Here is a 25,508-nt window from a genome sequence, read left to right on the forward strand (position 1 = left end):
TTCGTACCTATCGGTTTCCCTTGAATGTTATCTGTTATGTTTTATGATCTCACCCTGAAACAATCTCTTGATAAATTTCTTCATTGTCGTGAGGGCTTTTTTTTTTTTTTCCTGACAGGGTATCCTTTAAGTAATAATTTAATAATCACCCGGTGTTTTGTTGATCTCTGTAAAACACACAAAGGTCTCGGTGTGTGTGCAGTAATTATCGGTAACGTGTGTTTTGTAAAGCAAAAGAAGCTGGTGAAATAATAGACAATAAACAGAAATGAAAGGAAATGTGATCAGCTATTAGCTGTCACGGGACTTTCACAGTAGATGAAAAAACACCTGAAAGTCCGACTGTTCAGGGAAACAACCGAGTGGGTTCGAAGTAAACCTCTGTCAGTGCGCCCCAGGGTGGCTGTGGCTACAACGTAGCTTGCCATCACCAGTGTGTGAATGTGTGCGTGAATGACTGGATATGTAGAGCGCTTTGGGGTCCTTAGGGACCATAAAGACGCTATATAAATACAGGCCATTTACCATCTACCATTTAAACCGGGTAAAATATCCTTCCGGGCAGGGGATTGTAAAAGGAGGACGCCATAAAATAACCATAAAGTTCACGATGTGCGAGGGCGAAACCGGAAGAAGAACGTTACCACCTTCCAAATTAAAATCTAGCGCTTCACTATGTCACCTTTTTTTTTCTTTAGGGTTTTTTTGTTTGTTTGTTTTTTGGACAATATCGTAATTTAAAAATATTAGATTTTTGGCTCAGTATTTAAATTTGTAACATAATTCTGGAACATTTTTACTCCTTAGTCGTATTTTTATTTTTTATTTTAAGTTTCTCATAAATTTGGCATAGCCTAATATCATTTTTAAACTCGTGATTTGATATGTTTCCAAATGTAAATGTGTTCTAATATTTTTTTAATTGTATCTGATAATACTGATTTTATTAAAAATAAAATTTGACTTAGGGTTTCACTTTACAGTGGAATTGGTTTCATTTCTTACCTGGTGGAAATACCCCCTTTTTTAAATGTATGTATTATTGCATAAAACTGACCTAAGCTGTAATATTTATTCTCTTATTTTTCTTTAATTTTATGTGTGTGGATGTGGTTTTACATATAGATATAGATATATTTAATTTTGATTTCTATCAGAGTCCTTCTGCATGCCCCTCTAGTCTGCTCCATCTTGCGTAGCAGCTGTTTATTTCATAACGCTCCCTCTGAAAGGTTTCTCGTTGCTGTTGTTTTATGAGTAAAGCGGAAGTTTGTTGTTAGATTGACTTGGGCTCAGTGGATGACAAGACTTTCAACTGGGAGAACTGGGTGGCGTCGGTTCTCCGATCACTTTCGTTTTGGAGCTCAGTTATCAACCGGCCTAAACTAAGTGCGCCACGCTCAGAGGAGGCTTTATGATTGTCACAAAAAGACTCAGTCGTGACCATGCTGAGTCTATCCAGAGCGCCTCTTTGCCTTTGTTTGTTGATATTGTTGGAGGCAGCTGTTCACTGGGGAACTGGTTCACCGGCTGCAGGTTTAGGTGAGTAGTTCGGACACTTTGCGTTACTTTCTGTTCACTTGCTACACTCTCATCTAAGTCGCGTCTTCATTTCTCATTTGGCGCAAATGAGCAAAAACTTGTCTCATATAAGCGCGAACTTCATTTTTAGGATGCGAAACACTTTTAACTGACAAGATTTTTGATTGAGATACAAACGCCATGGCGTTTGCTTATTTAGATGGATGCTCATTTATTATTATTACTTTGTTTGCTTGTTTTTTCTGTTTTGCCCCCCGTGTTATGTCTGACAGGTCAAACAAATCGCCTACTCATCCTTCCCTCCATCTCGAGCAGCTCCGCAGAGCCAACATTTCGGCATATTGCTGTCGTGACACCAAGTGAAACTGTACTCTGATAGTACTCCTGCTCAGTTGTTCTTTAGCTTCAACCTGTAAACATTTACCCAGGTCACCGTGTCCCCGCCTACTGTCCGCTTTTATTATTCCCCTCTCTCAGCATAAACATGAAACTCTTTTATGAAGTTAAATGAATAAATCTGCGTGGAGGGATATTTGTGTATATATATTTATCATGTTTTTATTTAAACGAGTGATTTCACTCTAAAAGAGCAGTATTGGTATGCATTCACACTAGATATATAATTTTTTTTTTTTTTAAAGCATTGTTTTATGTGTCGGCCTCTACGTGGTGCGTCCTCACATTAATCATGGTAACAAGGTCAAAGTTTGAAACAATGAGTCTGCCTGTGTGCAATTAAAACCTGTAAGCTAAGGTGTCACGCTTCAGACTGGTTCAAAGGCTTGGTTTCCTTTGAAAAAGAGATGTTAATCTCGAGGGACGTCCTGACTAAATAAACGAATAAATAATAATAAGTTTTTGTTACAGCAGTAAAAATTTAGTGAGACACAGCAAACATGTAAGTTAACTTCCACGCAAGGAATGGAATCTAGCTAGGTTAAAGGTGTTTTCGGGACCTTTTGTTTACAAGTGTCAGCCAATCAGAATAAAGTTGGCTTAGGCTTTATTTTGTGCTGAGTCATGCAAAGTTCAAAAATAAGGGTAAAGAACTGCAAACAACTTCACTTTAATTATGTCTGAGAACTGGTGACAATGTGTGAACACAGTAGCGATGAGGGGCAGCTGATCAGATCAAGGCTGCCTTAAAGGGAGGTGAGGGGGCGTTGAAATGGATTGTTTCAGGCGGTGAATGAACTGAGGGGAAGATAAATGAGGATTATTATTGAAATGTGGCTCATGCCAAGCTACTCTAACACCGTCTAGGGATTAAAAATGCAAAGCCAAGCGTAATAAGTCCCCTTTAAACTTGTGTTTTCTGTCCTGTCATCACAGATGAGGATGCTTTCACCATTCAGCACCAGAGCACAGGGAAATGCCTGAGTGCAAGGGGTCCAGCAAACCTGAGCCTCGCCACCTGCAACTCAGCCAGCAAGTCCCAACAGTGGAAGTGGGGTTCAGGTCACCGGCTCTTCCATGTGGGGACATCGCTCTGCATGGCGCTGGACGTCAGTTCCAAGATGTTGACTATGTTCGACTGTGGCTCCAACATCCTGTTATGGTGGCGCTGTTTGGACGGAGCTGTTTACACTGTTTATCAGATGGGCCTGGCGGTCAACAAAGGCAAAGTAGCGCTCAGTCGGGAAACTAATGACACTTGGGTAAGAGGAGAATCCCAAGACAACATCTGCCAGAGGCCATACCGCGGTAAGTGTGGATTCCTTTCTCTTATCTAAGAGACAGAATTGCTTACATGGACTGGCTATTTTCTTTTCTTTTTTTTTCTGAATAGTGCTTCAGGAAGTCATTTGTCAAGAAATTAGTTAAAGTCAGCTTGTGCTTCTGTTGTGTTCACTTCTTGAACTAAATGTGAAAACAGTCCAGGCTTGTAACATATGACACCTCTGGCTCTCGTGTCACCTGACCATACAAATTCTGGTCCCTTTTAAACACATCCTGTCAGCTTAATTGTTGTCAGGCCTCTCAGTTATTGCTTCTTTGTGCTGGGCAACAACACAGGGTGTCAAATTCCAGGTGTTCAACTTGCTCTGAAAACGTAGAGTCTGCCTGTTCTGTTTCCTTTGTTTGTCGTTGTGGTCGTGCATTCATCTGCAGCATGTCTGCAAGGTGCACACCACCGTAACGCAGACTTTTACTTTCTTTTCTTGCGTTCATTCCTGTTTTGATACACATTCCACCGAACACTGCAAGGTTAAAGAAATATTCAGGTAGTGACTAAATGTTTAGCCATAACATTCTAAATAACTGTGTGTTATTAGAACAGTTTAAGCTCTTGATTAAGGACACTGAAGCTTATGCAAGAAGAGGAGGTGCTCTAGAAGTACTAGAAGATGCAAGACCAACCAGGCCTGTTCAACTGCTGCATGTGACCCTCATATTTGAAACCGAAGAACATCTTGTTTATTGTCATTTTTCATGTCTGCAGTAACATTTAGAGAGAAGTTCTTCACCAAAAGGTCCATTATCATGTGTTCAGATGCATTTTGAGCCAATACAGGAAAATTAGTTTGAGTGCAGAGAGCATGAATATTAAATTCAATCACAATGATGATGCAGACTGAGTTGAAGATGCACTTACATGCTACGTTTAGCATTTAACTGAATCAAAACTCCTTTCCTGGGATTTTGTTTCTTTTCTGTCACTGAAGCAATAAACAAAGTACAATTTTTGCATCGTCTTTGATTTCAGTTTCTGCACAGACTTGTTGGGGGTGCAGGAAGGAAGAAAGATGTTGGCTTATAAACCAGCCTAAACTCCCCTTCTTCACATTCATTTATTTATCAGCATACAGGATTTGATCTAAGGAGTAGGATGAGCTGTCTATATTGAGAGCTTACGTTTGATTGTGTGTATTATTGTAAGAAGAAGGTGCTTTGGTGTTTGCAGGAGGGCATCAAATTTCATCTCATCCGTCACTGCTGTGAGATGATTTACGAGTCGTCGAAATGAAACGACTACCACGGGCTTGAAATAGATCTTTGACTTTGTTCACTTCTTCTCTCGGTGCAGTCATCCATACCATGGATGGGAACTCTGCCGGCAGCCCCTGTGAGTTCCCCTTCAAGTTCAATAACAGCTGGTATCATGGATGCCTCCCCGATGCAGAATTCCCTGGAATGTCCTGGTGTGCCACCTCCTCAGACTATGACCAAGACAAGAAGATGGGATACTGTCTGAAACCTGGCACGTTGTATTTTTATTTACTTGTAGTTTTAATGGTTTAATGTTTTTTAATTGTTTCTTTATTCACCAAGCCACTAACATATTTATTTTTGAGAGCATTTAAAGCAGAAAAAAAACATTTTGTGTGGTCATTTCCAAATGATGTCATTGCACAGTTTAACCAACAAGGTGAGGTCAGCTCCATTAATAGTTAGCACTGTCTGCAGCACATGTAGCAGAGTAGCGGTATAACTTTAGACTCATATTATATATAAAGAATATATTCTTATATCAACATCAAAATATTTACCCTATTTAAAAAAGTTACCCTAATAATCTTTTTGTATATTGTTATATTATATTAATAGGTCACGTTCATGATATTAATGACTTAAACATTATTGTTGCACATAAATGTGTCCAAGCTTAAAACCACTTTTCTTTGTTAATATTGAATATCCGAAGCGACATGAAACACAAACTGTTGATACTGATACTGATGTCGTGTCTTTGACTTTGCAGAGGAGGGCTGCCACACTCTGTTCACCGGTCCAGACGGCGATTCCTGCTATGAGTTTGTCATCAATAGTGCGGTGACCTGGCACGAAGCTCTGGATTCGTGTCGCAGTCAGGGAGCCGATCTGCTTAGTTTCTCTGGCCCTGATGAGCTCAATTCTACAATCTGTAAGACTGACTTACTACTACTACTACTATTACTGCGGCTACTTCCGTAATACAATTAAAAAACACAAAAGTTAAAAAAATAAGTACATTTACAACAAAAATTGCAATAATGGTGACATGAGTAAGCTTGAGATTTTGATTTTAAAAGAATTATAAATAAGTAATGACAAAAATGATTCTTGTTGTCACTGTATGAGCAGGCCTGTGCTTCTCAAGGTCCTGAAATATTAGTCACACAGCCTGGAAATTAAAAAAAAGAAAACCCACACAAATACACTTTTTCTACCCTTTGTCAGTCAGAACTAGTCCTTCTAAAACAAACGTGTCTTAATGTGAATAGTTTCTTTCTCCTTACTTCATCACTCTGTCTTTTATTAGTTTATTAGTCTGCTTCTCCTACTTAGTGTTCCTTGTGTGACAGGCGTACAGAAAGGAAAATAATCTGTGAACGACCTGCAAACTTTCAGTCTTAACAGGTCCTGGGATTTTTGTTTTTACTTTTTTTATTTCTGAATTTTCCAAGTATGATGTCATAGAAGCCACATATTTTTCATTTCCTCAATTTGGTTTTTTATGTCCTTCGCTTCTTAATCGTCATACTGTGGGATTTTCAGTGGATGATTACAAAAGAGTGAACTGTAAAATGTTTGCTTATACAACCCTATTTCCAAAAGAGTTGAAGCACTGTGTAAAATGATGTACATTAAAAAATTGAATTTAAGGGTTTGCAAATCTCACAAAATCTTACTTGCATGCAATCTTACATGCAACTGGATGCATGTGATCTTCAGACCATCTTTTTTGGGATTGAGATTATATCTAAAGAGTAAATTAAACAGCTGTGGAGGCTTACAAGTTTCACCTTGATGATTGAAACTGCATTAGACTTACAATTTCCTTTATTACATTTACTTGTCCTGTGTGCTGTGGCGTTGCATTGTGCAGTGTTGAACGGCCTTCGCAGAATGCCTGAGAAGATGTGGATCGGCCTTCACCAGTTAGATACTTCTCAAGGATGGCAGTGGTCTGATGGCTCCCCCCTCTCCATGTTACGCTGGGAAAAAGGTAACAGTGAATATCAATGTATCTTTCACTTGTTACTTACTACTCATTCTCTCTGAGAACTGTGCTGCACATGTTCACATTTTGCAGCCTCGTTTGTAGGCATTGTTTCCACAAAACCAGAATAACACAGTTTCACTTGCCAGAAACACCTGGTCCTCTCATCACACTAAATCTTGCATCAACGCTGCGTTTCTGCTCGTCTATGAAAGGGAGCGTTGGTGTCGGTCAGAGAAACAATGAAACTAGTGTTGTGAAGAAACCCACTGTGCCACACAGTGTGGCACTGGGACTGCTAATGTTGTTGAATGACCCATTTATAGTACTGAGTAATGCCTGCTAGCTTTTGTAATATGTATTTCTTCTTAACAAGAGCAAGCATGAATGTAGCATGAAGTATATTGCAGTCATTTAGCTTTCTATTGATATAAACTTTGTTGTTGCTCTCATCAACAAGATTGTGCTGGATCAGAGAACTTTGAACCTCTATGTAAAGCACAGTTGATATGCTAAGCTTTGAATGATACCTACATCTCTTGTCCTTCTTACAGTCACTATGCATTTTTATTGATATTTGTGTGGTTATATATTTAACAGGAATGCCCTTCACCTCCATCATCATTCAGTCAGACTGTGGAGTCCTGAACTCTAAGAACAACTATGAAACAATGGCGTGTAACAGGCGGCTGCCATACGTCTGCAAGAAGAGAGTCAATGCCAGTGAGACAACAACAACAGGTGAGCTGGCTGCTGACGCTCAGCAGTTACACTTCTATTGAGTCATACTTACAAAAAGAAAAAAGAAAAAAGAGAAAGCGCCGATTTGGTTCACCACATGTACCGCAGGGCTTGTTGCAGCAGTCTGGATTTGGGTCTGGTTTGGGGCTCTTTGTTGCGTTTCTTCCCCCGCTTTCTTTCATCGCTTTCCTGTCTAAATCTTCACTGTTCTATCAAGGTAAAAATAATGTGCTAATCCTAATGGCCCTGCTAAGCTGTGCTGATACGCAGTAATGCTTTTGAGATGAATTCTAATGTTAGCATGCTAATAAGTTTACAATAACAATGCTAACAAGTGTTCTTAGTTTAGTTTGTCAGCTTGCTAAGGTCTCAATAACAGAGGCCTAGAGACCTGTTGGCAACTATCTGGCAACCACTACATGCAAAAAAAAACCCTGGTCCCAACTGACCAGGGGTTGCAGCAGGTATACAGCGCTGCACCGAAGATCTTTTCGTGATTGCTTTGACTGCTAGCAGCTTGCCACGGTTGCTGATCGTTTGTGTGGAAGGCTTAATCAGACTGCAAACAGTCTTTAAAGTACTTCTCAGACATCGAAAAGTATAATGCAAACTGGAAATGGACAACATTTGTCTTCAAAGTCAAAGCTGAACCTTTTTAAATGTGCTTGTTGCAGTGGGGAAGTGTTGTAGAGTTAATGGCAAGCATCTGAAGACAACTCGGCATCTTCCAACTGTTGGCAGCTAAAGCAATCACAATCTGTTTTCGGTGCAGCACCCTCTTCGTAAACATTTTCACCTGGCGACAGCCCAGAAGCTTTATGAACATCTGCCAAGCCAATAGTCAGCAAGTGTTTGCAGACACGTTGGTGTTTTTTATGCAAATAATGGGTGAACACAGCAATCTGCTAGCAACCAAAGCAATCATAACATTTTTAGTGCATTTCACTAAGCAGCTGGCAGCAACCTCAAGCATCCATTCACCAACAGATTGGGGAATATACATTCTTCCTTAACGTAATACAATAATACAATAAGGTTGAGCCTCTTCTGTCACTTTTTTCTCACAAAACCTTTTCCTTTTTTTTCTTTCAAATTAATGGTTTAAGGATAATACAGCACTGTGGATGTTGTACAAAATATGAAGCCCTCTAAGTCAAATTGTCTTGATCTAAAACGCCCAAATCCTCTCAAGGCTTCTGTGTGACTTGACTTCTCTCTACAGATTCTTTTGTCTATAAGGAAACGTTGTGTAAGGATGACTGGGTGCCATGGAATGGACTTTGTTACAAGTTGATGGAGCAGCCAAAGAACTTCAGCGCTGCCCAGGAACAGTGTAAAGCTGCGAACGGAGTTTTAGCCAGTTTCCACACAATTGACAGCAAAGAGATGATCAGCACTAATTTCCACGGAGGTAAAACTGTCCAAGTTTCTCTTGTGTTATAAATAATTTTATAATTAATACATTAATAAGCTCTAACATGTTCTCCTTCTCTCTATTTATGTACAACATTTATTTATTTATTTTTTTAATAGAGCCATAGAGTTAGTACTGAAGTATCGTGATTTACACAATACTGCCTTATTTTTGATGAGAATGATTTCCAGGTCTATGCTTTCACTGTTCGAGTTAAATTTAAACAAAGGCTGAAATTGAAAATGTTTGCATGTGTGTAACTGCTCATCAGATGGCAAGACTTTAGACGTGTGGATCGGTCTGGTTGGTGTCGGCGCGAACCCCACCGTCTTCAACTGGACGGACGGAGCACCCATCACCTTCACTTACTGGGCTCCATCACAACCGGTCCAGCCCACTTCGGATACCAGCTGTGTCTCCTACACTGGAGAGGTGTGTGTGTGTGTGTGTTGGTGTAACACATATCCACTGTACTCAGGCCTTGTGTGAACGTTTGCGTATGTACTGCCAAGAGCATTACATTTGCCCTGTTTGAGGTCTTACAGAAAGGCACGCTGTCTGTTTTTCCACAGTTTCATAGTTGGCGGGTTGAGGATTGCACACAGATGCTGCCCTTCATGTGCCAGAGGAAAGGAGAGGTCAATGAATCAGCAGCACAGGTCGGATGTAGCTCGAAAGATGTGAGTATTCTCACAACAAGCAGTATTTTACATTTCCTATTAAATGTGTGGTGAGATACTTCTACGCCTCCACACCAGCAATTAAATTTCATATGTTAGAAGGATGTAGAACCCATGCATATGTTTGGCGGTGTTATAACGAGAGCTTACTGTAAGAGTCAGATGATTTTTATGGCGCTATGGAGTCATAAAGGAGTTGAGAAGCAGATGTCTAGCTCTATTGGCAGCTGTTGCGGATAGAAGCAAATAGATTTGTAAACTGAAAACAAAACTGTAATCCTTGATGGTGGGGGGGGGAAACACTCATGTGACTGTTGACAAGAAATCCCGTTGCAAAAAACAGCATGCATGTCATAACTTGAATTGTGAAAGAGACGTAGTTCTAGCTTGCAAAATTTGACTGTTTTCAACTGACCAGGGTTGGAAGAGACATGGAAACTCCTGTTATAAAGTGAACACAACGCAAGTGTCCTTCAAGGACCATTGCAGCATCACCATAAGAAACAGGTAATCAAAAGGGTTTCTGTTATCAGTCCAAAAGATGACCTACATTACATTTCTGTGGTTTTGCAGTTAAAGAAACTCATTCACATTTGACTGTTCTTTCCAGGTTTGAGCAGGCCTTTATTAACAGTCTGCTTCAAGAGACGACAGGCAAGGAAACTCAGTATTTTTGGATAGGGTTGCAGGACATCAACAGCACCAGGGAGTACAAGTGGGTGAGGGCAGATGGGTCAATGGATGTGGCAACATACACCAACTGGGGCTGGTTTGAACCAGGTATGAAGACTTATGGCTAATGGCTAAAGTATCTGTATATAAATTGTTTAAGGAGCTTGGAAAGAAAAGCATCTGGAATTCTTTGAGTTGCTTGAAGACCCTGGCTGATTGGGACCCACACCCACTTTCACACCTTGGCTCATGTGATTAGGTAGAGGCTCATCAGGGGGTCCTTTGTTCCTCTTTGGGGGGAAACTCCCACTGGGTTTAAATCTGGGACTCTCCACCATTGACCCTTAGAACTGAAGAAGCTTCTTGGATGAGAGGTGAAACGTTTTCAAGCAACTCAAAGAAGTCCAGATGCTTTTCTTTCCAAGCTCCTTAAACTATGATGACCTGTATGACTGAGAACCTTCACAGACATATCTGTATATAAAATGCTATAGCAGACTATAGTGTTACAACACACTGTATATAATTCTGAACCTCTGATAAGCTATTCAGAGAAATGTCTGTGCACCTCAGAATACTCACTAACATGCAGTCATATCATAATAAAAAAAATGATCTAGTCCTTAGCATGCCTTAAAATGAGTACATTGACTTGTAGAACCACTTTTAGCAGCAGTCACTTTGAAGTCATCATTATCTGACTTTACCAGTCTGTCATGTTGGTGAGGAGGAATTTTGGCCCATTCTTCTTAACAGCATCGCTTCAGGTCATTGAGGTTTGCAGGCATTTGTTCATACACAGCAGTCTGAAGGTTCCACCCAGCATTTCAATCAGGTTGAGGTGTGGATCTTATCGGGGCATTGCAACATCTTGAGTCTTTTCTTTTTCAGTCATTTTGTTGCAGATTTGCCTCTCTGCTTTGGATTGTTGTCCTGCTACATAATATTATTTTGGGATAAGCTGTAGCTGTTGGACAGTTGGACAGATGTCCTCATATTTGACTCTAGATACTTTGATATACAGAGGCGTTCACGATTGACTCAATGATTGCTAGCTACTCAGGTCCTGTGACTGCAAAACAAGCCCAAGTCATGACCCCTCCACCACCGTGCTGACAGTTGGCATGAGGTGTTCTGTTGATGTGCTATGTTTGGTTTTCACCAAACATGGTGCTTTGGATCATAGACAGATATCTTCACTTTGGATTTGTCTGTACACAGCAGATTGTTCCAGAAATCTTGTGGTTTGTTCAGCCACACTTATTTAGTCTTTTTCTAATTGTACAGGCATAAACTGAGATCTGTAGAGTCTGAGCTCATGCAACAGTTGCTTCTCTAACATCATTGCTGATGACTTTCCTCCTTGACATTCTGCTAATACACACCTGAATGCTTCAGACCTGCAAAGTGAAAAAACTTCTGCTTTTATAGAGGTGCTCATACTGGCTGATCATCAGTTAAACAAGTGCATTTGATTAGTAGCACCTGGCTGCTGCTTACCCTCCTAATTACTATGGAAGTAGTAAGGGTGTAATTTGCCATTATTTTTTCCTTGCACTGCTTCTGGCTTGATTTTGGTGACTGTAAAGATAAATGATATAAATCCCTATTGGGATTTATATCATTTATCCTATTGTTTAACAAATGAAGACCCAAGTAACTTAATGGACTGCTCCACAACAATATGTCATAACATCAATGAACTGGTTATCGTAACAGGCAAAATCTACGTAATAAATGTCACTTTTAGAGGTTGAATTTCATTTTGCTTCATTTTCTTTATAGATCGGCAAGGAGGGTGTGTTGCAGTTTCCACTGCAAAGCCTTTGGGTAAGTGGGAGGTGAAGAACTGCACTCTCTTCAGGGCCGGCACCATCTGTAGAAAAGACCTCATTATACCTCCTGCCCCAGAACCAGAACCAAACCTTAATGCATCGTGTCCTAATGGCTGGGTGTCCAGGCCAAACATCAAATACTGCTACAAGGTGTGTGTATGTGTGTGTCTCTTTAAACAGCACCATTAAGAGATGGTTCTTTTGTTTTGGTTTTGTTTTTTGGCAAAAGTGAAAATGGTTGTAAGTAGGAGTGGCAAAAGCACTGCACTGGTTTTACATTTTAAAGTTTTTTTACAAGGCTTCAAGATCATTTCTCCTGAAAGGAAGTAATATGTAGTTCGGTTATAGCTGAACTGAGTTTTTTCACAATCTACACCATCTAAGCTGTTTTAAATTCTTCTTTCACCTTGTCAGGTGTTTCATGAAGAAAGGTTGAGCAGGAAGCGCTCCTGGGAGGAGGCCATGAGGTTCTGTCAGGCTCTAGGAGCCAATCTTCCCAGTTTCACAAACTTGGATGAAATGAGAGCCCTACATTTCATTATGAGAGAGACTATCAGGTAGGCACACAATCAACACAAGTTGTGTTTCCTGTTATACCAGTAGCAGAGCACTACTGTCATAGATCATTGTCACGAGAAGTGTGACATCATTTATGGAAGTCACAAGTCAAGCATAGTTACATACAATACTATCTGAACTATTGTATACCAGCAGAAAGAAATGTATTTAGTTTTTGACACACTGAAGAAAAAAAAATTGCCCAAATTGAATTATTTTTAAAAAAAAGAGCAAATGAGGTTTCAAAATTGTGAAAAATGAGCATCATTCTTCGCTCTGGATTTCTCTGGGGTTGTGTCTGTTAAGTAATTGTAGGATCTTTTGTAGGATTGTAGGTGACTGTTTTTGTGAATTGGCCCTCTATAAATAAAACTGGCTGCTGAAACCAGCAGGATAAAGCCCGGTGAGAGCTGGCTCACCAGTAATAGCAGATTGTCTGTAAATCCCATCTTAGTTAGTGAAAATTTCCCAGTGTAAAGTCATTATTAAAGAGACAGGTGTCAGCGTGGCTCTTCCCAAAACCAGTCTGCTCTGTATTCATACAAAATTTATGACCAGTTGCAGGAAAAAGGCAAATCTGTATAATCAGGCCCCATCTTTTCCTAAAGACCTCATAATACTGGATTATCCCAATAGAGCACTTAGTTCTCAGACTGCTGGCTCCCTTGCGGCTCCTTGAGTTAACGGTAGAATGGAAGGCAGAGACTTCAGCATTCACATTGCTGGGGTTTTGCCCAAACACTGTAGGGTCTTTACCCTACAATATAAAATGTGTGAGCCAAATATTGTGAATTGGCGCTATATAAATTTGAATTAACTGGCTAGTTAACCATATGCTGCAAAAATGTTATTTGTAGTAGCTCAAGTTAAACTAAAGCTAAAGTGGTGTAGCATTTATAACAGTTATATTGTTAATGGCTTGGTCATGCTGAAGAATCTGTCCTTCTACAGTTTTCTGTTTTTCTAACATGCACAATGTGTCAAACTCATGTCTGATAGTGTGATTGTTGGCAGGAGTCTATGGAACTTTCCTGTATGAACAAATCAATATTCGTTATGGCTTTAACCTTCATACACACTTCAAACAAAAGAGTGTGTATGGGAGGTGGTGGGGTGTGTACCGGCAGCCTTTTCTTTATCGGACTGGCACATCTAGTCGCTTTAACGAGGAGACGACTTGTAAACATGCTGCTTCGTCTTCGTGGGAGCAATACCTAAGAGTTCAAACTTGTCTCTTTCCTCACATAAACACTGAGCGCACTCAGCTCGAGCATTAAAATAAACACATACCATCTCCCGTCTCACATTTCACACGTTGCAGTTGAGTCAGCGAGGGGGGAGAAATAAAAGCTTATGTGAAACTTATGTCAAACTGTCTTAATGTTTAATTCTAATTATTATCTTCTTACTTGAAAGAAGGCTGGTTGAGTAACACAGTATGCTCCTGTTCTTGCAGTAATAATCGGTACTTCTGGGTCGGCCTGAACAGGAGAAACCCCGCAGATCGCTCGTGGCAGTGGAGTGACGGCCGGCCTGTGAGTATCCCGGCTCTAAACACACGTATACCAATTTTTGTAAAATCTGGCAGAGTGCTTCATATCATGTTTGTATCCTTGTCTCATGTTTGTGTCTTTAATAGGTATCTCTAGATATTTCATACAGAAATTTCTACGAAGAAGATGCGTACGATCGGGACTGCACTGCATTCAAGGTGGGCCACTAAACGGAGACTTTTAATAAAGATGGAAACATTTGGCTTACAAAGTTTTGTGCATTTTATAGTCTGTAGTCTCTCTTCTTTCTCTTACAAAAGCTCTGCATTAAAAGTTTTTTCATGTTGTCAGACACAAACATGTTTTTTTCTTCTCAAACAGACAGTGCATATGATCTGTGATGTCAGAATTGTGTTGCCGTTTTTTGTTCATTATTGGTGATGTTCGTGCAAAACCCATCTGTGTCCTCAGACAATGAAGAACAGCTTGAAACACGTGTTTTACTATCTGCTGCACGACTTGTCTCCCATACCTTTCTACCCCAGACCCTTTCATTGTGACGCGCAGCTGGAATGGGTCTGCCAAATACCTCGAGGTGAGCTTATATCTGTGACCAATGATGTATAGTCTGTGTGTGCACCAAATAAAGCCTGGTACTGGTTTGGGAAGAGCTCAAATCGCTCATTAAGCTAATTAACAGGAATTTGGAGATCCACAAAGTGAATGAGTCATTTGTACAGCAGTGATGCCTCCGTATAATTAAAAAACCTGATGGACTTGACCGTAAATCTACTTGAATACTTTGTTTGATGTCTCAACAGGAGTGACACCGAAAACGCCAGAGTGGTACAATCCCGGTAATGCCCTCATCATCATCTGTTCAGTGTGACTGCATCTGTCATTAGTCTGACTTTTTTTTTTTTTTATTCAACTTTTCTTTTCTCAGATCATCTTCTGACTAAATGCCACATGTGTTGTAACATTAGAGTTGTTTGTGTTGTTTTTCAGATGGGCATCATAACACGTCCACCTTTGTGGATGGAGCAGAGTTTTGGTTTGTTAATAAGCCACGGCTCAGTTTTCAGGAGGCGAGGCTCTTTTGCAATTCTGAAAACGGTACACTGGCGGCTCCAACCAACGCCGATGCTGCTATGAAAATCCAAAATGAAATGCATACAGTAAGTGGCACACTATTACAAGTGGCAATGTGTAACGCTCAAAACAACATCATCAGAAACGTTTGATTGAAGTTTTGATTAAAGCCTATTTTATTTTGAAATATTGAACTGTTTATTTGAGACAAGCCTAACAAGAGCAGCATTCTCATTTCTTTTTGCTGTCCCTTGAGGTCCTGTCATAACATTGATGTTGAGGATGAGGTCCTGACTTTGACTGGGCCGTTGCAACACATTGATTCTTTTCTGTTGTGGATTTGCTGCTCTGCTTTGAAGCGTTGTCCAATTGTTTGACCCGTTTTGGGCCAACTGAACAAGGCTGTTAGAGACACGGTGTCGCATTTAACTCTAGAATACTTTGGTATACAGAAGAGTTCATGGTCAACTCACTGACAGAAAACCGTGCTTGACAGTTGGTGTGTTTATGGTGCTGTGGTTGTTTTTCACCAGATGTGAATTCTGGCTCTTCTGTCCAAAGGTCATTTCCCCCAGATGTCTTGTGGTTTGTTCAGATACAGCTTTGCAGTCTTAAACTGTATTTCGCTGTTCTGCCAGCACCTGTCTGCTACTTACACTCTTAAATGCTACAGAGGCAGTAAGGTTGTACTTAGTTCTTCTTCATTTTAAGCAGATATTGGTATGAATCAGCAAGTTTTGTTGGGCAGGGAAAAAATTTGTGCTGGAAGTTTCCTGATTCTAGTTATTTCATCCAGTCAAGCTTGAGTAGGCTTTGACTGCACATAAATTGTCTATGCAGAGAACTAAATAAGGATCACATTTGCTGAAATACAACCTTGAAACCTCTGTTTTTGTTTTTTGCTTTGTTAAGATTTTTCATAATCATCATTTATAAAATCTAACTAATAATAAATGGGCAGCTAACAATGAAGAAGTCTGACCACAAGAGGAATTCTTCCCACAATATTCAGGTTGCGAAAAGCTGACAGTAAATGGATAACAATATGAATGACAAATCTTCCAGCACTAAAACGGCAAAAACGAAAATGACTCATTTATGGAGCACAACATACAGTTAGCTACTCACAATTAAACAGAAGTGTCAACACTTTTTTTTATTTATTTAGAGAAAAAGGGGGCATAAGTCCTGTTAACCTGTAACAACTGTGATACTTGCTTCTAATAAAAGATATATGAAACAGAAGTGTCAACATCATACTTCTTAGATACATACTTACTAAACACAGTATGGAATATAAGTCACCTCAGACGTTGATACCAACAATTTCAATTGTGTGAAACTTAAACCTGCATGTTTTAAACAGATATCAGGTCAGAACCAAAGCTGGTGGATTGATATGACACAGCCTGGACGCATATTCCCTATGACGTAAGCCAGTCACACACACACCTTTTTGAACTTTGAACTTGTATAGATGTGGTAAAATATGATACTGAGATTCATTGAAATTCTGTTTGTTTTAGGTACAACTCTATGTACTATAACCATTTATTTCCCCTGGGTAACTGCACCTACATCACTTCTGAAAGTGTCTTTCCCGGTGAGTAAACACCAGAGAGTTTGTGTAAGGCTGAGAATGATTAAGGTTTTAAATTCAATTCGTTGTTTGAACAGAAATAACGAGAGTAACTGAGTAAATGAAAACTTCTACGCTCATATTGTGCTGAGGAGCAAAGAGAAATCATATCAAATATTTACCTGCTAAAAGTTAACTATTGTGTTAAAACATCACTTTGCTTTTAGTGCAATGAAATGATTGACTTTAAAAAAAAAACAAAAAAAACCAGTGAAAACACGTTTCAGCCAAATTACATAGTCCATGAGTGACTTCTTGCTTATTCTGTCCTTACAAAGAGCTGTGTGGTACACTTAAAGTCACTACTTCGAACTCTTATACACATCTTATACACATTTACTGTCCTATTTAAACTTGCAGACTCTGACCAGTGCTCACGGAGGTTACCGTTTGTGTGTGAAAGAGTGAACACCACATTAGTGGAGAAAAACCCCCTGGAGCCTCAGCCTGGAGGACTGCCCTGTGGAAAGGAATCTGTCCCCTTCAGAAATAAAGTCTGACACATTTATTACATAATAGTTTAAAAACTCCTGTTCTTATAATCTTTTTCTTACAAGTCCTAAGTGATTAAGAGAGGTTAAAAATGAGGAAGCAATGATAGTTTATATTTCAGGAAAAAATCCCATAGAAGAAAGTAAAATCAGATTTTAATGTTATGTTTTAATGTTAATGCTTCGTTTAATGCTTGAGTGATAGAACGTTGCTTGTAAAATTATTTCTGATAATGTGGCTGTTTAGCCAGCAGTATTTTATTTATAGATTAGTAACCCAGTGCCTGAGTTGCGCTAATGGCATTTTCTGCTGTAGTGATTATGATGCCGGTGTCCTTTTGCAGTGCTACACGCTGATGAAGAATTCAAAACCTTTTAACTTCAAGGGTGCCGACGAGGAATGCCAGACGGTAAAAGGAACCTTGGTCACCATCTCTGATCAGGTGGAGCAAGGTGAGAACGTTAACATGCTTCGCATGACGAGCTTAAATATATTTGTTTGACAGAGTTTTGTAGTTTATGAGACGCGTGACGGAAGTCCCCAAGAGTGTAAATGTGCACTCCACGGTGCGAAATATTCTAGAATTCATATGTGTAACAAATGTGTGTTTCAGATTTCATCAACACCCTCCTGATGGACACAAAAGACATGAACAAAACATGGATTGGTATGAAAATCCAGAACAGCGAAGCTTCATGGATTGACAAGTCCAAAGTGAACTACTTAAATTTTAACCCTCTGCTCCTGGGCATGCACAAGGTCGTGGCTTTTCATGTAAGTAAACTGCTTCAGCTGATATCTCTTTTAGGCACGCTCCATATTTGACAGAAGCATGTATTTGTACAGTTATGAACCATGACTGCATTATCATAATACACCCAAATCTCCAACTAATTATTTTAATGCAAACTTAAGATGAATTATTTGCTTTGTGTCTTTCTTGATAGCCATGGGATCTGGAGAGTTTGGATTTGTGCGTGTTCATGCTCCATAACCCCAAGTCTGACATGCTGGGTACCTGGGACTACACCAGCTGCACAAAGATGCTAAATGTGGCTGTTTGCCAACACTATGCAGGTGAATCTCTACTCCTGTCACTTTATTATCCAAATTTCATCCAAAACATGCATGTTTATCCTGAGATTTATTTTTATGAGTGCTTAACTCATGAACTTTGATGTATCTGATATGATAAAATCCTGATAAATGAGCAGCAAAAACTGCACTAGGGCTCTTTTTAGAATAGTAGTGTAGGGGTTAATGTTGTTAACCGAGACATCCATGGAGCAGAAAAAAACTTGGACCTTCCTTGCATGTCGTTTCCCATCGCTCTCGCCTATAATTTCTTCTCAAATCTCTACAGCAATCTCTCCATTAAAAGACAAAGTGCAAAGCAGATACATTTCTGTGTAACAATGGCACAGAGAATCAGGTCTCTGGCACACCTGTCATGAGATGATAAAAGACGCGTATCATTTCTCATTTCAGATAAGCTAGAGGAGCCACAGGTCCCCACGAAGCCTTTCGTTGTCAATAACCACACCGTGCTGCTGCTTGTCAAAAATCTCACCTGGTCTGAGGCGTCAGAGGAGTGCAAAAAAAACGACATGGAACTGGCAAGCGTGGCTGATACCTACATGCAATCCGTCCTCACCGTGCACGTGAGCCGTGCAAAAACACCCATGTGGATTGGACTCTTTAGCGAAGATGTAAGTGGACCAAAAGGGGCTTCTGTTTGAACTCATCACTTGTTCAGTCCTTAAAATGATTTCCTGTCTCTTTTGCACTCAGGACGGGAACCACTACCACTGGACTGACCAAAGTCACACTGTGTTCAGTCGCTGGTCTTCTGATGTCACTAGTGGCCAATGCGTTTACCTGGACACTGATGGCTTCTGGAAAGCCACTGAGTGTGAGGACAGTCTAGGAGGTGCTATCTGCCACAAACCAAGCAGTAAGTGAGGATATAGTAATGGCTGCACATCAGTGCACAAAGCAAGGTCCAAAAAAACATAGATTAGCGAGTTTGGTGTGGAACAACTTGACTGAAATGCACAGAATCCCAATTTAAACGTGACAGGACACCTTTGGGATGAATTAGAGTGGAGACTGTGAGCCAGGCCTTTGCTGTACAACATCAGTATCTGAGCTCACAAATGCACTCAGGGAATAATGGTCACAAATGTTCTGGAAAGCCCACAAGACCTGAAGCTGTTATAGCTGCAAAGTGTTTGCCGACAGTATATTAAACACTATGGATTAAGGATGGGATGTCACTCAAATTCATATGCATGTGAGGGCAGATGAGCGAACACTTTAGCGATATAGTGTAGCTTCTAGACATTAATATAAAAATCATTTGTTCCTGATTTCTTTGGCTGCAAAGCACTTTCTTCCTAATTTCTCTAGAAACGATAATTATCCTTTAACATCCTTTGCTGTTTAATCTCGTGGTATCAAAGCTTTTATCTATTTTTCTTGTAAGGCATCGTTACGCCATTTGTTTTTTGTCTTTGTTTTTTTTACAGAGCACAAAATCCCTACACATAAGGATGATTCAATGAAGTGCCCCCATAAAAAAAATGGTCCAAACTGGATCCCCTGGAAGAATAATTGCTACTCATTTCAGCTGGTTGGCTCCAGATGGGAGTCGTATAACCGAGGACGTATTGAGAATATCTGCAAAAAACTTGGTAAGAATTTGATAATATTAGTCACACGCCGTTCTTCAGCATGGCTGAAGTTACTAATGATGGTGTGTATATATGTTTCAGATGCAGGTGCAGACATCCTGACTATCCGAAATGCACAAGAGAACGAGTTTATAAAGAGCCAGCTGCTGCCCTTTGAGTCATTGGTTCAGTTTGTATGGCTGGGACTGTTCAAGGATAACAATGGTGGGTATGAGTACCTGTGCTTAGTAGATGTTTTATTTTCAGTTGTCTTGTTACCAAAGCTCTTGGGAATTGACCCTTTTTTTTCTCCTCTAAGACAAATGGGTCAGTCACACCAGGGCAAAGAAAAAAAATGGGAATATCTTTGTGACTAGAAAAAATTGGAGGTGGCCCAATCATTGGATTGAATTTTTTTTGCATTTGGTGACTGATTACAAGGAGTTTCAGCAATGAGCTGGTTGCCCACACACTGAGCTTGCCACACTCTCTGAGAGATCATGTTTGATCGCAAGTTGATTGTGCAGGTCGCCCAGAGAGAAGCAACGTTTCCAAATAATCGTGGCCCAACTTGGGCCGACTGCATTCTATCTCAGACAGATTGGTGAAGGTTTTTAATAACTGACATCGAATTTATACACACAGATTACCAACATGTTGCAATCAATCTGAGTCAGTCCAACCCAGTGAGAGCGACTTATTTACAATGTGACTCTTTACAATGGGGCACCAGAATCAGCGGTTGTATTGTGGTTGAATTCCAATATAAAGGCAAGGCTACTGAGTCCCTAGGTCATTTGCAGTTACATCACCATTCTTTATCAATCAGTAACGATTGTGGAGGAATTTCTGAGTTTCTGTTTCAGATGTGTGAGGTTTTCACTCTGTGCATGTAGACTGTAACAGATTCGCTGTTTTAACTGATTTATCACAGTTATCATAAACAGATTGCATGTAATTGCCAACTTAACCCTATTCAATTACAAACTGATATCAGTCTGTTGCTGTCTTGACACACCAAAGCTGCTTTAAAGAAGGGACACTGACTGCAAGTGGTTGCAGACTTGGTTCCTGATTTTGAAGCGGCAGTTTTAAAGACAATGAGATTGCATTTTTTTTTATTGCACAAGGTCACAATGATTTTGATTGTGCCACGATCTCCGACCACTGTTTAGTGTGACTGAAGGACTAGGGAAAACAGAAGGAGAATGTATTCATTTTTGTGTTTTTTGTCTGTTTACAAGTAAATTTCTTGAAAAACTAACTTGCCAAGCCAGAAAAATCTGATCCTGTAATAGCAGCAGCCTAATGTTGCCCAGTGTTTTACATACTATACAGACACTGACAATAGGTCCTATTGTGTTTGTGTATGTGCCAGAGTTAACAGTGATTGTCTTTTGCCGTAGATAACCAGACAAGGTGGTATGATGGCACAAATGTGCAATATTCCAACTGGGCGAAAGGCCGACCAAATTTAGAAAACCCATTCTTAGCCGGTCTCACGACTGATGGCACGTGGATTCTCGTCGCAAACAAAGAGCTACACCCCATATTCAAGCAGAGGACGATTGTGAGCTGCAAGCTGGATAATGGTATAGTAAACGTCTGCATTTTAATAGTATTTGCCTGTTTCTGTTCTCATGACTAAATTGCTTAATGCTAAAAATAACACTTTATGTGTTTAATCCCTCTCCCCTAAGAATCCAAGAAAGAATACAACCAGTCAGCCAAGGATTTTCAGCAGTATGGTAACTTAACATATAGGGTTGTTACCCGAAAGTTGAATTGGTCTCAGGCTCTAGTCGAATGTGATAAGCTTGGAGGCCACCTGGCAAGCATCCATGACGTGGAGCACAACGCACACCTGAGGCTCATTTCCAAGATGGATGGCTTCCCACTCTGGATTGGCCTGTCAAACTATGCTGTAAGAACTTTTGGCAGCCAGAATCTGAGCAAAAATAATCACTTCATCATAGTAGATCCAAAATCATCTCGTTTGCACTTCACCCATTTGTTTTTACCTCTTAATAACATCCTGACATCCATAATGCTTTGTTTCTGTGTGCAGGTCAGTGGCTCACCCTATGAATGGTCTGATGGAACAAAATTTGACTACCGTCCCACCATCTCTAACTCCCAAGACACACCGAAAACCAACTGTGTTTATATAAACCCTGCTGGAGACTGGAAAAGGACCAGCTGCGATGCTATGATCGATGGCGCCATCTGTTACACCACCAATATTACCTCTTCTTACCAAAGTAAGACACTGACTTTCATAGAAAAATCTGGCACTTCTTTGGTTAAGTGAATATAATCCAACAGCACTGAATGGTTACAGTAGTGAAAACACTCAGCTTTGAATCTTTTTTGGCTTTGGGTGAAACTGTAAATTGTAAAAGCAGGACATCTACCTGTGATTTAGTTCATTTTGGTTAGTCATTAACCATTGTCTATCTTCTATTCTCCGTTTTTGTAATCAGGAGCCAAACTACAAGATGGCCCAGAAACTAATCATTGCCCTCAGGTTGATGGTAAGTCCAAGTGGGTTCAGCACAAGGATCACTGTTACGCTTTTGACATGAGCTTCTACAACTACAGACTCCACAGCATGGAACAGGCCAAGGCTCTCTGCCAGGAGATGGGTGAGTTCTTGTTTTCTGTGTAAAGAAACCCAAAAAGTCGAGCTGAGCTGAGAAGGTATTAGTGGGGATTTTGGGGGGGAACTGTAGATGAGCACTGTTGACTTCAATTTTAATAGCACTCCAGTTTTCACACAGTCATATTTATCCTTTACACCTCATACAGCAACTCTAACACAGAAAGATGCGGAGACAGGGGAGCAGGCGAGTCTTCATATACCCCTGTTTCCTGCACCCTGCCTGAGGCGGGGGGTTGGATCCGAAATCTTTGCCAGTGCATATATATATATTGACTTGACTTTGACGGTGCATTATAATAAAATATACATAAATGCATACATAATATAGCACCATAACAAAACACATGTACACACATCACAAACAGCTATTTAAAACACAAAGTATGCCCCATTCAGGGTGAGCCTCGGCAGCATTACATTTAAATTAATCATCAATACTACAGCGCAAAAACAAAAGTCTGACTTCATTTTAACATTTTTAACAATTTCTACTTGTGATCATAGCAAATAAATGGTTTTTAAGCATTCTTTAAATCCAGTTTTACTTGTTTGTTGTGTTTCCTGCTTTGGTGACAAATTTCATTCCTTTTTTTGTTTGTTTTTTTTGTTAATTGAACGGGTTTTTGCTGTGGCCTGTCTGGTAGAATATTCATGTCTGTCTTCTCTGATATTTTTATACAAAATAATTTGAATTTTTCATGTTAATTGCGGCTTTTCTTTACTGACAGATTCTCATCTACTAACCATCGAAACCAAAGACGAAAATGATTTTCTGGCCAACTACATCACTGAACACCCTCTCATCACCAGTCAAGTGTGGCTCGGCATAGATCTTGATACTCTTGATACTCAAGGTAAGAATCGCAATTTAAAATAAAAGCTGGACAGTAATATGACATTAATTCATTCTTCTTTTTTTTTTCTTTTCATTTTTGTTTGTCCTCTTAGGTAAGCCTGTATCCTGGCAGGATGGCTCCCATCTGAATTTCTCTAACTGGTCATCTACAGCCTTCACCGGGAAGAAGTCCAGGTCCCAGTGTGCCGTCATGGCGACAGGCAATGGTGGAAACTGGAATCTGGTCCCCTGCGAGAGTAGCTACAGCCGTGTTGTTTGCAAAACGAAAGCAAGTGAGTGTCACAACAGGTGTCGAGACAAACCCCAACACTTTACGGGAATTTGTTTTGCTGCTGACTGAAGGATGAGAGTATTACTCTGTTATTTGCATGATAAACACAGAAAGTAGGACGACTTTTTCACTTTTTCTTTATTTTGTTTTGCTGTAAAATTAATTTACACTCTAAAACCTGTAATAACAGGAGATTTTAGTTGAAACACTTTTTGGACTTAGTTTGTGTCTAACACGCTGCCTCTTGGAATTGGGCTGATGATGTGCTAACGTTTGTTCCTCAGAGTCTGCAGGCTCCCCGGCGGCACTGGGCTTCTTCATCGTGGCCCTCATCGCTCTCATTTTAGCCCTCAGCTTTGTCATCTACAAGAAAAACCGAGCCCGGTTCCATTCTTCCGTCCGCTACGAGAGGACCTTTAACGATATGGACACCACCAGTATAATTGATGCAGACTGAGCCTGCTTCAAGTTTTCAGCCTCAGGAAGTATTGATATGCCTGCCTCAAGTTATTTTTTTTTAACGTAATCTCCCCCCTCCTCTTTTTAAATTATTTATTTATCTTTCTCAAAGCCAAATTTTTTTTCTGTGTGAAACTGTAAATATAGTTTGAGATTTGTGAATATTTCCCAATCAGTTTCTTAATTTGGGTTCAGATTGTGTTTAATAAGAGCAGCACTGTATACTTAATTTTAATGCGTGGGCTTATTCTTCTTGGTCTTTTTTTTTTTTTTATTTCAATGATAAAAATGGGATTTTCAGATGCTTTACAAACTTATGCAACCTGCAGCCTTAACAGCTAAAATTGCACTGATGCATGAGTGACTTCAAACATTCACAAACGTGCTTTTAACCAATAATCCACTGTCTGATTTACGTGGCGGGGGGATCAATATATGAATAGGATTTTTTTAAAAGCACAGGTCATCTGAAAATACAGTAACAACCTGTTTTCTTTAAAGTGTTTATATATCTAGATTGTATTTCAGGTAACACTGCGACATGCCCTGACTTTTGTCTTCAAGCAAAACAGGGAAACTAAAGGCCGTGGCTCTTAAATCATTTTTCTTTGGTTTGTTGTATGCCGACTGCAACTCAGCTGTACTGAAAGCTGGTTTGACAAACTAACACTGTGGCCTAAGAAAATACATGTGTATTTTAGTTTGACTGCACTTTAAAGTAACATTTTTTTAGCTTTTTTTTTTTTTTTTTTAACTTTAAAGCGCAAACATTATCTAGTTTAATTTTAAATGTACTTAAAAGATTGTTATAGACATGTATTCATGTCTAACAATGGTTTTATTAGTGTGAGGGCAAAAAGGAATTTAAAAAAACAACTTAATCCTACTGATAAGCTTTGAAGGGTCCTCTCCTAGCTTAAGATACCATATTTAATGATATGGCTCTGGCTTTACTATGTACTTGACTACTGACCAAGAACGCACTTTAATACCTTGTGGAGAAGCAGTTCCCAAATTCAAGCACAGTGAGTTTTGGAAAGTGTTGTTTTTTTGTCATGTTTGCTATTGAGATTGCACTGCTGTTTCCTGTAAATGCTCTGTAAATAAGTGATGTTTATTACTGAGAATGAACCAAAGACGCTCTGACTCATTTTGAATGGTAAAAGCCAGAGGAACTGCTTCTGTGTGGCTTGTTAACCTGTCTTTATATCAAACTGCAGACCAAATGGTTGTTTTGCTTGGTTTACTTTCACGTCATTGCTGCTCAAACTTATCAGCTCAAATCAGGTGCCGTATGCTTCCAATAAAATGCATGGTTTTCAATGGCTTTTATTTTTCCGTTACCATTGTGGCCACCACCACCACCATTAGTTTATTCATACTTCAAACACACAAAATTCCAGGGAAGGGACGTACTAACACAAGAAGACAACACATGAAACCATACACACTGTCCTCAAATGTTAGTCATCACTCATAAATGGCAATGCATTCATCAGGCAGACT

At 39.8% G+C, this 25,508-nt stretch overlaps 1 protein-coding gene across 1 annotated transcript; it reads left to right on the plus strand.

Annotated features, from left to right (window-relative positions):
• The first annotated feature begins 1,194 nt into the window (after positions 1 to 1,194).
• On the plus strand, positions 1,195 to 25,329 carry ly75 (lymphocyte antigen 75). Its single transcript, XM_003445729.5, has 35 exons — positions 1,195 to 1,542; positions 2,875 to 3,246; positions 4,571 to 4,744; positions 5,246 to 5,407; positions 6,353 to 6,472; positions 7,067 to 7,207; positions 8,430 to 8,618; positions 8,893 to 9,053; positions 9,194 to 9,301; positions 9,720 to 9,808; positions 9,912 to 10,081; positions 11,759 to 11,958; positions 12,223 to 12,365; positions 13,823 to 13,901; positions 14,006 to 14,077; positions 14,331 to 14,454; positions 14,681 to 14,716; positions 14,868 to 15,037; positions 16,318 to 16,382; positions 16,478 to 16,554; positions 16,951 to 17,084; positions 17,426 to 17,534; positions 17,696 to 17,856; positions 18,030 to 18,159; positions 18,571 to 18,791; positions 18,874 to 19,036; positions 19,611 to 19,775; positions 19,857 to 19,979; positions 21,161 to 21,346; positions 21,455 to 21,678; positions 21,823 to 22,015; positions 22,238 to 22,399; positions 23,145 to 23,270; positions 23,365 to 23,544; positions 23,828 to 25,329. The coding sequence occupies exons 1-35, from the start codon at positions 1,446 to 1,448 to the stop codon at positions 23,998 to 24,000; spliced, it is 5,199 nt and encodes a 1,732-aa protein (XP_003445777.1). The 5' UTR covers positions 1,195 to 1,445; the 3' UTR covers positions 24,001 to 25,329.
• The last annotated feature ends 179 nt before the right edge of the window (positions 25,330 to 25,508 follow it).

The sequence above is a fragment of the Oreochromis niloticus genome, linkage group LG1, assembly GCF_001858045.2.
Source record: "Oreochromis niloticus isolate F11D_XX linkage group LG1, O_niloticus_UMD_NMBU, whole genome shotgun sequence".
NCBI classification, from domain to species: domain Eukaryota; kingdom Metazoa; phylum Chordata; class Actinopteri; order Cichliformes; family Cichlidae; genus Oreochromis; species Oreochromis niloticus.

Coding starts and splice junctions, on each gene's coding strand:
- ly75 (XM_003445729.5), top strand. CDS start 1,446: ATGCTGAGTCTATCCAGAGCGCCTCTTTGCCTTTGTTTGTTGATATTG. Junction 16,383..16,477: donor GGACGCATATTCCCTATGAC/GTAAGCCAGTCA, acceptor TGTTTGTTTTAG/GTACAACTCTATGTACTATA. Junction 18,160..18,570: donor TGTTTGCCAACACTATGCAG/GTGAATCTCTAC, acceptor TTCTCATTTCAG/ATAAGCTAGAGGAGCCACAG.